This window comes from Peromyscus leucopus, chromosome 1 (genome assembly GCF_004664715.2).
Source record: "Peromyscus leucopus breed LL Stock chromosome 1, UCI_PerLeu_2.1, whole genome shotgun sequence".
NCBI lineage: Eukaryota > Metazoa > Chordata > Mammalia > Rodentia > Cricetidae > Peromyscus > Peromyscus leucopus.
Window position 1 is genome coordinate 30,214,192 of NC_051063.1, and position 12,225 is coordinate 30,226,416.

The 12,225-nt window shown below is 50.8% G+C and overlaps 1 protein-coding gene across 1 annotated transcript in view; it reads left to right on the forward strand.

Annotated features, from left to right (window-relative positions):
* The first annotated feature begins 6,003 nt into the window (after nucleotides 1–6,003).
* The window catches only part of Afap1l2 (actin filament associated protein 1 like 2), a 99,662-nt gene continuing 93,440 nt past the window's right edge, over nucleotides 6,004–12,225 (forward strand). Inside the window, 1 exon segment of the mRNA XM_037205879.1 lies at nucleotides 6,004–6,448. Within this exon segment, the coding sequence (XP_037061774.1) occupies nucleotides 6,433–6,448 (16 nt within the window). The 5' untranslated portion in view covers nucleotides 6,004–6,432.

Here is a 12,225-nt window from a genome sequence, read left to right on the forward strand (position 1 = left end):
GAGGAGGAGGAGCAGGAGGAGGAGCAGGAGGAGGAGGAGCAGGAGCAGGAGGAGGAGGAGGAGGAGCAGCAGGAGAGGAGGAGCAGGAGGAGGAGGGAGCAGGAGGAGGAGCAGGAGCAGGAGGAGGAGCAGGAGGAGGAGCAGGAGGAGGAGGAGCAGGAGGAGGAGCAGGAGGAGGAGCAGGAGGAGGAGCAGGAGGAGGAGCAGGAGGAGGAGGAGCAGGAGGAGCAGGAGGAGGGGAGTAGCCACAGTGGCAGCCAAATAGAAGAAGTAAATCCATGCGGAATCCTTGAACAGGCACTACATAGTTTCTGGGCTCTTGCACCCTTAAAGTCATATTTCATGGGTGGGTCTGTCATTGGTCTCAAGTTTCCAAACAGCTCTGAAATTTCTCCCAGTGTGGAAATCACAGCAGAGAATGGAAAATCAGGAGCCTAAGGTGGGTGGGGCAAGTGCTGGGCAACAATAAAATGGACACCACGCAGAGAGAAACCCCTGTCTGTGGAGTTGGAGAACCTCTGCTTTGGGTGGCTGAAGAATTTGTCCTCACCACTCCTCAGCTCAAGGTGCTGGAGAGAAGGCCCAGCAGAGACTCCTGTTGACTAAATAGGGTAGCTATGTGCTGGACGGTGGTCAGTTTTGATCTCTTTTGGGGCATGCAGGTGGCATCTCAGAATCCAAAGTTTAGAATAATTCACAAAAGCATTCTTAGCAGAGTAGGAACAGACGGGGGAGGCCCACCTGGTACCCAGAGAGCTGCTAGAGGAGGATGAAGCTGTGGGCATGGAGTCAGGATAGGAAAGCATAACGAGAAATCCACGGAGTCTGCTTAAAGGACAAAGGGCTTAATTAAGGAAGGAAAACTCACAAGACAGAACAGAGGAATTGTCGCAGAGTCCTGGAAAATGTGAGGCAAGGTCCCACGCTGTTCTTCTGCGCCTGAGACTGTCCCAGCATCCAAGTCCCACGAGGGAGTGAAGAGAGTGCCAACGTGCATCTCAGGTCTTAAGGGTCCCTGCAAAGCCACACCCCAGGGGCATGGACTTCAAGGTCACAGGCAGGTGGAACAGTTACCTGCTGCCTCTCTGGGGGCGGTGCTTCAAGGTCACAGACGGAACAGCTGTCCACTACAGGAAACCCTGCCATTCTGCATGGCTCCAGCTTGGGAGGGATGGTGAGGCAAGGCTGTGAGCCCTGGACCCACACTGTAACCGGAGCAAACCCACTCCTTCTTGGTGTGAGGTGGGAACAGAGGTGCCCTCCAACCACGGCTCCCCAAACCGACATCAGGAGCTCTTGGATCCTGCACAGCCTAGGTCTGTGGTCTTGTTTACTTCATGCAGCTATCATAAGGGAATTAGTAAACACCAAATGCTACATTTACAACAAAAATGAAGTCGTTATAGAGCAGATGTCGTTTTCTGAACCCAAGGTTTTTAGAGGTAGAACCGGAAGCCCCCACACTCCCCCAAGTTCCTTGGTCTGTGATGCTCAGCTCTGTCAGTCAAGGAAAGGTGGAGGCGGCATCACTAGGAGGCCCACAGGCTGGCTCTGAATTGATCTTTCTTTTCTCATGAAGTCCCCAAACTCACAGGATGCTGGGAGTCCTTCCTCCAGCTCCTCCCCTCTCCTCCCCTCCCCCTTTCCTCCTCTCAGACTTTGCTTGTTTTCTGTGAATCAAATATTTATTTGTTTACCTTAGAGTGCTTTAGACATCCTGGCTCAGAGGCTTCATCTGCTCAGTGTCTGTTGCACACTTCTAACCTCCAACCCAGGCCTCGGTTTCTTAAAATGTAATGTAAGATGCGGACCCCGGCCAGTGTTCCTCACAGTGGAACATAAAGAACGCTGCCGTATCAGCCAGCCAGACTCAAGAGACATTCATGTTATGTCTTATTAACGGCAGAGTCTTGAATAAGGGATGGCACGTATGAGTTGTTCATCAGTGTGCATGGAGCTCAGAGGACAGCCTTGCCTGTCAGTCCAGGCTGCCACCGTGCTGGAGACAGGTCTCTGTTGCTTGCCTCTTCTTGTACCACAGTGTCTGGCCCTCCAGCTTCTGGGGACTCTCACATCGTCCCTCTCGTGGTAGAAGCACGGTGATTTCAGATGTGTGCCCTGTGCCTGCATTTACACGGGTTCTGAGGACCTGAGCTCACGACCTCACGCTTGAACAGTAACTGGCTCAGTCACTGATCCGTCTCCCAAGTCTAGTGAAAACAATTAAAAAATCCATTTGTTCTTCTAAGTCTTGGTTCAAAGGCCACATCCTCCAAAAAGCCTCTACCTAACCCACCCAGGGCCCCACCAGACCTGATACCTTCCTGTCTCACTCCATTGAACCAGCAAAGACATTCTGTGGGTTTCATTTTTTTCTTTTATAGGGAAAAAGAGCCCTAAATAACCATTCATTAATTCATTGTTCCTGTTTGTATATGAACTGCCACCCCAAATGGGTCATGGAGATTCTGACTTACTCAGTGGATTAGCACCCTCTTTTCCGGTCATAACACGATGGCGTTCTCGGGAGGTGGTGGAAAGGAAGAGGAGGGGCCTCCTTGGAGGAAATGGGTCCAAGGGCACTGATATAATGCACACCTTGTCCTGGTCCCCTTCCGTGTGTGTCTCTCTCTGCTTCCCAGGTACAACAAGGTCAGTTGCTCTACCCCAGTACACCCTCCAGCTCTGGGGCTTCACTGACACAGTGGCGCCAGCCACATGGACTCTCATCACCAAAACCACGAGTCAAAGAAGTCTTTCCTCCTTTTAACTGTTTCCTTGGGTGTTTGTCAAACTAGCATTTTCATCCAATAGTGTGATTGGCGTATGTACTGGGAGCCATGTTAAACCCAGCGGCCGGGGTGTGTGTGTGTGTGGCCCAGAGAGATGGTTCAGTGCTTAAAAGTGCCTGCTGCTCCTGCAGACCCCCAGCACTGTGCCAGGGGGCTCACAACAGCCTGTAACTCCAGCTTCAGGGGATCTGAACCCTTCCTCGGGCCTCCAGTGGACATGAACACACACATACACATAAATAAAAAGGTAAAATATCTTTTTAAAATGTGGGAGGGTGTATAGTGAGAGGGGTCAGCCTTCTTGAAGGGACCAAAGAGGAGGACTGGGCTGAGCAGAGAGTGAGCACAGAGAAGAGGGGACTCCTCAGAAAGGGGGGAGTTTAAGTTTTTCACTTTAATCCTTTTAAGTGTGTTATGTGTACGGTTGCTTTGCCTACATGTATATCTATCTGTGCATCATGTGCATGCAGTGCCTGCAGGAGCCAGCAGAGGGCGTCAGATCCCCTAGAGTTGGAGTAACACATGGTTGTGAGCGGCCATGTGGGTGCTGGGAATTGAACCTGGCACTCTGAAGGGACAGTCAGTGCTCTTAATTGCTGAGCCATCTCTTCAGCCCCAAGAGGGGTGGCTTTCTGAGCTGCTGTGAGAGGATGAGTAGAGATGAAGTTAAGAACAAGGACAGTGTGACAAGTCATGGCTATGACACAGCCTCTGACCGTGACAAGTTACCTACATCTACACTGAAAATAGAGAGGAAGTGTCGTGTGCCTCTGGGGTTTTGTGCACACACCGAGGATAAGGTTTGTAAAGCAATACCTTCCACTGGACACATCCTTCTGGGTCCCTCAGCTGGAGAAGCCCCTCTGTGGTTTGAAAAAAATACTCCTGGCTGTGTGTGGTGGTATAGCACTTGGGAGGCAGAGGCAGGAGGATCAGGAGTTAAGGCCATCCTTGGCTGCAATGGAAAGTACAAGGCCAGCCTGGTTCCTTGAGACTCGGTCTCAAACACAAGACAACAACATGTCTCTGCTGCTAATATGACTTAGGACTTACCACAGTACTACCTCACTTGTGGTTTCATTTTTAACAGCTTTATTTTTCTCTGGTCCATTGGGATCTAAAAATGTTACATGAATAATTCCAGAAATATATAATTCATAGCTTTGAAACATCAGGCCATTCTGAGTAGTGTGATGAATTCTTGTGGTGAGACTCTGTCCCACTCAGCACCTGTATTGTGTTTGTTTTTGTTTTCTTTTCTTTTCTGGTGTGCCCATGGAGAATATGCTACCCTCCACAGCTGGCTTCCTTAGCACACGGAGTGCCAGTGGTGCTTGGTATGGGATTCAGCGCTGTTCTTGGTTTCAGGTGTCTGACAGAAACTCCGTGACTTTCCCTTTGTGGAAGCGCCAAGGGTGGAGATTAAAGTGTGCCCAGGTGAGCACAAGGAGGGGCTGCCTGGAATTCCTACTGAGGATTCCTGCCATCTCAGTTTTGTTCTGGGACACGGTTGTGAATCACAGTTTTAGATCGACTTGAGCTACATTTCCAACTGTGTGTGTGTGTGTGTGTGTGTGTGTGTGTGTGTGTGTGTGTGTGTGTGTGTGTAGAGGATTCGGGGAAGAGATAACCAGTTTAGAGATGAGCCGGGGTTAAGGAAGCGGGAACCATGCTTTCTTGAAAGGCAGAAAGAGGCAGTATCAGGATTTACTGGAGACAACGCTGTCCAGTTAATGCCACAGGAAAGCCTGAACTAAAGTGAACGAGGGGAACAGGATTTGGAATCAGGAAACCCGGGTTTTGCTTGGTTTGTGTCCTAGGTCTGAAAGACTCTGGGTAAGTCTCCTCACTTCTTCCTGCTCTCATTTGTAGAGAGACAGCCTTTAACCCTAGAGATATCAGCCCACGCCAGGTCTTCTTCACCCTCCAGTGAGGAGGTTAGCTAAATAGGCCCCGCTGAGTTGAGTCTGGACCTGCTCACCTGATTTCAGCAGGCCGGGCAGAGGTCTGGCCAAAAGTGACCAGCGACCACAGACTTGAGGCTTCAAAGAAAACCCAGGGCTCCCCGAGAATGGTCTCCAGCCACCATAGAACAGAGTGTGTGCGCCACGCTGGGCCGTTTGCAAGTGTGAGGAAGGGAAGGAGGAGAGTACCAAGGGCCCGGACACCTCCGCCTGACCCTGTTCAAGGCCCACTGTGCAGCCCAGCTGAACACCATTTCCTGCCCAGATTCCCTGGGACACCATTCTTACCACCAACTCCGTGTGTGTGTGTGTGTGTGTGTGTGTGTGTGTGTGTGTGTGTGTGTGTGTGTTCATGTGCATGTGGAGGTCTTGGACCTACACACAAAACTTGGAAGTGGGCAGCCCTGGTGGTCCTCCTTTTGTGGTGCTTTTCAAGCCATTTGACTTTGGGCTAGTTCCCCCCACCTCCTTAAAACTTGTTTCTTCTCCTCCAGGAGGGAGACAGTGACCTGTTACCACAGGGTGAGTGGGCAAACTGAAAGGCTGAGGCTTGGCAGCCCTGAGCAAGGCTCCAGGCTGGCGAGGTGGGCTCTGCCCATGTGAGCTGCTGCTGTAACTAGGAAAAGTTATTTGCGCAGATGGCTGGGACAAGAGCTTTGCCGCTCCAAGGAAGCATGAAGAAGTTGCTCAGAAAACAAACAAACCTTCCCCCAAGTGTTTCTTCCAGGAAGTTGGGAATTTTGTCAAAAAACCAAGCATCCGGTGCATAGCACGTTTTAAAAAGCGAAAACCCAAACGTTTAAAGGAAGGCGTGGATCTTTTGGGAGGATTTAGGAGTGCGGAAGGCCTGGAGGAGGATGGAAATGGCTCCTCGGTGGAGGCGATGCAGAGTCGAGAATCAGACTCATGTGCCTCAGGACAGGTGCTATCTTTTCAGGAAGTTCAAGCTTGTTGAGGAGGCTCCAAACACTCTTGTCCTCCCCAGGAAAGGCTCGGCTACAGACGCCCCCAAAACCTGGGAGCAGGGAGCAGGCTGCTGGTAGACGTTTTCCTGTGCCCCAAGGTATGCGCGATCCACAGGTGCCAGGCCAGGAGTACCGAGATTAGTACTCTGCTTCTGTGCTCAAGTGGCGCATCCTGGAGGGAGCTGGACATGAGCGCACTGGCTCGAGGGGTCAAGCAGGAGGCGCTCTACGTCCGTCTCCTCCTCCTCCTCCTCCTCCTCCTCACTGGCCCTCAGTCTCCTCCTCCCGGCATTGGGTTCGTAGTCCCCGCACTTGAGAAAACAGATCTCGGTGGAGACCTACGGGAGCTCTCTGCTCCCGGAGCCTCCTCCAAGCTTTGAGGACGTCCCAGTCTCTCTCCTTCTCGCCACCGCCCTCAAGCCAACTTGGAGGAAGTGATCTGCGGCCGGGGCGGGGAGCCCAGTGCGGGCTGCGCGAGGACGCGAGCGCCAACTGTCCGGACCGGCTGCGGAGATCCCTGGCGCTGTCGAGGGGGACTCGCCAGGGTGGAGACCGGATCGAAGGGCTGGGGGCGCGGCGGCCACTCCAGGAGGTCGGGCGGCGAGCGTGACCTCACTGGGAGGGGCCAGCGCGCAGCCGGGGCTCGGAACCCAGCGCCGAGAGCGCCGCGCGGAGCCGATCGCAGCACCGAGAGCGCACGCCGTGGCCGGGATGGAGCGCTACAAAGGTGAGGGCGCCGGGCGCACCTCCTTGTTCCGGGGAAAGAGGGCGGGGGCTTGTCGCCTGGACTCAGGTGACCAGAATGGGCTGTCTACGATGAAAGGACCGCAGCCCAAGAGGGGGTGACCGAGGCTCCGCGGGCAGGGCGGTGGGCTCCTAGGCTTAGAACACGGTCTGCGCGCCCTTTGATCTTCCTGGGCGCCTGGGGTCTCTCTACCTGGAGGTCAAGGTGAGGCTTCTTGCCTGTTGGAGAATCGAGGATGTGTCCGGAGTCATCCTGTCATCCCCCTAGTTTGCCTCGAGGAAAAGATGTCTACAGTCGAGGGGGCCCAAATAAGGTCTAAACAATGAGGGGCTGCTGGGGGCAGAAGGGCGAGTTGTGGGGTCCTTTCGATGGGTGCTACCTTGCTGAGGCGGCTTCTTGCAGATTCCTGCATAAGCTTTGTCGGGTGGTAAGGGAAGACGCTCTTGATGTGGTGGGGTGGCCTGCTGTTCTGTTCTTGGCTAGGTCCGACTCTCCACCACTTTGGTAACCGTGCCTCTCCGAGCCCCTTGCCGACCCTGCACCCCCGAGCTGCATGAGGTGTGGGTTAGGAGCCCAGGGGACTGCCCAACAGGTGGAGCGCCTGTAGGCGTCCTGGCAGCTGAGCGAGCTTGAATTTGGCTCTGGCCAGGGATCTTGGCCAAACCCTGGTGGGCGGGCCGGCCCGGATATGCCCGAAGGGTTTTGGAGCCCCGGGGCTGGAGTCCAGAAGCCTTGGATAGTAGGTCCTTTGAAAGGGGGTTCAAGGTGCCGTCCCTGAAGCGGATATTTCGGTGCGGCCCTCACATGCCTTCCTCTGGGAAAAGCCTCTTGCACTGACCCCCCCCGGGGGGGGTTGTTGAGGCTAAACCTGCGAAAGGAAATTCGGCTTCTATATTTGTTTTCCCCTGGGAGGGTAATAAGGCGAACGCTCAGATTTCCAAGGAATCTCGCCCTTTATCGTTTATTTATGGAAATTACATTAGGGGACCTGTGCGGAAGGGACGTTTTCCTAAACAAGTCAAGTCTTTTGACTTTCCTTTTGCGCTTTCTCATCAGAATCATTAGTGACGAGTAAGGTATCCGCCAGACTCACCTGTAAATGTGTCTAGGCACTAAGATCCGTGGGGCGGGGGCGGGGGCGGGGCGCCAGAGGAAATCACTTAGCAAACTTCGGTTTCTTTCTGTGACCTCTCACTGGAGCCTCGCTCCCAAGTCTAACCCGGTGGTCTTATCTAAGTTCCGGTGGAATCTAGTCAGTTTTGTTCGGGAAGGGTTGAGACTGCCCTCATGCAGTCTCAAACACTGGCAGCCACAGCCCCTCTCCTTAAGGAGGGAACCTCTGGGGATGGGGGGGGGGACTGAGGCCTTGGGTGTCTTCCTTCAGCTCCCCGGGGGATTATGAAGTTGAAGCAGATGTTGGCCCCAAATGGAGGATCCAGGTTGCAAGCTACTTTGCCCAAGCATCAAAATGGTTCAAGTTAGTTAACAGGCAAAACAGGTGGGCGTCTGTTGGGCTAGGGTTCATCGGCAGGTTTTTGTGTAAATAGTTTATGAATTGGCCCTTGGCAGGATAAAATCTGCTTAGATTATCTTTCTCTCCTGGGGCTGAAAAATCTTATCCTCCACCAGGCTCAGGGCCGTCCTGCTAACTGAAGAGAACTTGGTTTCAGGTCAGTGTTTATGTTTTGGAAGCAGATGTACGCACTAGAGGTCGATAAGTTGATAGACTTGAGGATTACCTGGGTTGTAAAGGAGAATCCAACCACCCGGCTTCGGTTGACTCTCAGAAGAAATGACTTCAGATCACACTGATGTCATGCTGCTAATATCTGCTAATTTTTCTGGGAAGAATGTGGGGATCTTTTAACCCCAGGCATATTACATTCTCTGTTCTCAGGAGAGGCAGATGAGTCCTGCTCTGGGAACTCAATGAATGCAAATTCCTGTCTGCAAAATTTTTGCTAAGTGTCATGGCTGGTAAACTAGGAACCTGGCTAGAACCAGGTTACTCTTGCTTGTCAGACACTGGGGCCTTTACATTTTTTGGTAAGGTTTTAGGGTGTAGCAGTGTTAAAACCCTTGCCTGGTATGTGTAAAACCCTGGGTTTGAGTTCCAACACACACACACACACACACACACACACACACACACACACACACACACACCATATTTTTAAGGTAAGACTGAATAGTCACAGAATAAATAGGTATAATGGTTTAAATGATAAAGTTAAATAGGGAAAACAAGATTTATCTGGGCTCTTGGAACTTTTGTAAAATTGGTCAAAAAATTCTGATGGTATCTGACATTTTTTTTAAAATTTCAATGCTTTCATGTTTCAAAATTTCCATTTTTGAGCTCTCTTTGTCACACAGGTAGAATTGCTCATTATTGTCTTCAGAATCCAAAAGTTTTTTCTCTAATTTGAAAGGCTTAGAAAGCTGTCGTGGTAGGAGAAATCCATTTTCCATGTCCACAGCGTCACTGTTATCCATTGCACCTCTCCCCAAATAGCTTGTGTTTTTAGGCTCTAGGCTAACTTTCAATTGTCTTGAGGGAGCTTAAGGATGGCTGAAATATCTCCCAGTATTTAATACTATAAAAACTTCCAGACCTTTCTTCCAGTTCTTTCTAACCCCTTCTACTAGATGGCCATGGCTTTCCCAAGCAAAGACAAAGGGGTGGGGGAGTAAGTGAGGATCCCCTCCCAAAGGAATAAAGCTTTTCTGAAAATTGCTATAAAGTGTTGGTAAAGTTGCTGTGCCTTGCATGGGAATCTCTTTGGCATTGTATAAGCAGTAAGACCCCTACAAGTGTCCAGGATTCAGTGCCAAGTCCGACAGGGTGCCTTGAAAAGGCTCCCATCCTTGAGTGTTTATATATTTATGACTCTCTTAAGAGCATCCTGTATCACTGTGCGTGAGCCCATTGGCTGACCTCACCCCATGCAGTCAAGGATCCTGGTTCCTATTGCTCTCCCAGCTGGTGAGTGGGTTCAGGGCCAAATGTGACTGACCTACTATCTGTGGATTACACTTGGAACATCATGCAGAAGCTTCCTGAAGTTGCATCACACTTGGATCCTAACTGGCCTGGCTGAGATGTACAGACTTCATTTTAGACGGAGCGATCCCATCTAAAATGGTTGTGGCGATGAATCTTCCTGCCTTTGGTTTTTCAGTCTGATTACTGCTTCCTTGGGTGACTTTATGGCACGGAGTTAGGAGGGAGCTGTGAACTATTGTCTAGAAAACAACATGTTTAGAGCTTGCTGGGAAATCTTAAGAGCTGTGGTCAGAGAAGGTCTGAAAAGAAAAAAAAAATAGTTAAGGGAAAGAAAGCAGACTGGTAATTTATAGCTCCCTTCAGGAGTGATCTTTCCTCTGTGCCTAAGAGCTCTGCCTTTTCCCTGTCGATGTCTGACCTAGACGCAGGTTCTTAGCCTCAGCTGTATATGGAACCAGGTATTTGTAGGGCATGGGAAGGTAGGGCTGTAAAGGCCCCAGATTTCATTGTCTAGAGTGTGGTTTGGGCATTGCAGTTTTCAAAGTTCTTCAGGTGATTCTAATGTGATCCGAAGTTGAGAATCATATTTACTTAAAAAAAAAAAGAAGAAAGAAAGAAAGAAGGAAGGAAAGAAGGAGAGAAAGATCAAGTAGGAAAATAGAGGAGTAGGTTGGGGAGACGGTTGCCATGGAAGCATGAAGACCTGTGTTCATAACCCTAGCACCCGTGTAAGAAGCCAGATATGGTGGTGTGTGCTGGCCAGCCAGGGTAGCTGAATCGGCAAGCTGAAAGTCCCCATGAGACTAATTTCAAAAAAAAGCAAGGTGGAGAGCAATTGAGGAAGATAACCTGACAGCGTGCGCGGGTGCGCGCGCGCACACACACACACACACACACACACACACACACACACACACACACGAGTCCATTTGCTCCTCAGACCTACTTTCAGGGGTACCCAGATCTGATGATGCTCAAGTCCTTAAGGTGGTGTAGGACTTGCACATGAGGCACCACACCCTCTCAACTGCCTTCCTTCATCTCCAGGTTACAATGTATGTAGTTCCTGTATTGTAGCATTTAGGAAACAATGACAAGGAAATCAGTACACATTTAATAGAGTTGCAACTGTTGTAGGCGAAATACACAGTGCACATCATCAACAACATAGTATTTCCCTACCCCACCCCAGTGTGGTGGATCTTGGCTTGGCTGACTCTAAGGCCACAGAACCTATAGCTGTGGAGGGCCCACTAGAATTCAGTACACATCCTCCACCTGAAAACCCAGAGCAAGCGTGGAGCGGATAGTGTAGATGTGCCCTGGTGTGTCTTCTGATGCCTGCAGAAATGTGATGTGATTCACCTTCAGCCGGTGTCGGCTTTGAACAGAGGTGTGTGATCACTGTTTAAAAACAGTGTCCAAGTCTCCATGCTTTGCAGGCCTCAGCTCCGAGTCTGCTCATTGTACTTGACCCTGGGCACTCCTGACTTTGAAGTTCTTTGTGTGGGAGCCTGGTAGCGAAATAGTCTAAAACAGAAAGTGGGAGAGGTCATGTTGGTGCTGAAGAGCCAGGAGCCAGGAATTCAGCTTTGGGCCCTTCCCCTCTCCTGATGGGGTAGGAGCCCTGGGAACTGGGCTGCTTCCAGCACAATTAAAGGGCCAGGATGGGCCAAGGAGCTTCAAAGCTGAGAAAGCTGTGCGGGTTTTCCTCCAAACCCCTTTAATGACAGGAAATGCTCCTCTGAAGGCATCTGTCCTTTCGGGGGAGGGAGACTCTTCCTAAGCTAGGGAGAAGGGCACTGTGGCTGCCACCAGAGGGGACAGCATGGTGACAGAGTGGAGAACATAGCAGCCCAGAGACCCAGTGACCTACATGCTGTATGCTTCCTTAGACCAGGCACTGATCTTTTGAGGCCTCAGTTTCCCCGTCTGGAAAGCAGCTGTCCTGTGTCATGCTGTCAGCCCCACCCCCTTCTGTGGTTTTTCAAGCACTGGTCCAGGCTCACTGCTTTGTGGCCACTGAGGACTCAGAGGGAGAATGTTTTTGAGAAGACAGTGAAATGAGGGAGGAAGGGGATGGATGGGGCTGCCAGCAAAGGTCAGTTTAGGATTGTGCTTCTTATAAATAAAACTGATTTCCTGTTGAGAGACGGGGAGTCGCAGACTTGGTGGGAAAGAGAATGCTGTCAAGTATGGAAAGAATTCATTTTTGAAGGACTTGTATGTCACTGTGTCTCCAAAGATAGTTAAGGCCAGTGCTAAGGTTTGAAATAGGGGATGAGTCAGTCCCATTTGAGAGGCAGGGCTACTGAATCCACAGAGGGTAAGCAACAGTTCATAGGGTCAGGGACAGGCTACGGACAGTTGAGTTTGTAAAAGGAGAATTCCTGCTGAAGAATTTATCTACAAAAAAGTTCTGGGAGCAATGTCATAATCTTGTCGGTGTCTTCATGCCAGGAAGGGGATAGCTGCTGAGTTAAACGCCCCTCCATCTTTAGGACCCAGCCCCATGTCTGTCTTCCACAAAGCCGTCATGGCTTCCCAGGTCTCCTTACCACTTTAGGTAGGGCCTCAGGAATACATGACATGTAGTAGACATGCAACAAATGTCCTGAACTGATGTCACTTGGTCTTATAATTATATACAGATCTATTTTTCCTGCTAAGCTAAACTCTGTCTCTGCCTTCCAAGAGACCACGCCCAGCCCTCGGCCCCTCACGAGGCACATAGTGAGGATAAATGGGTGGA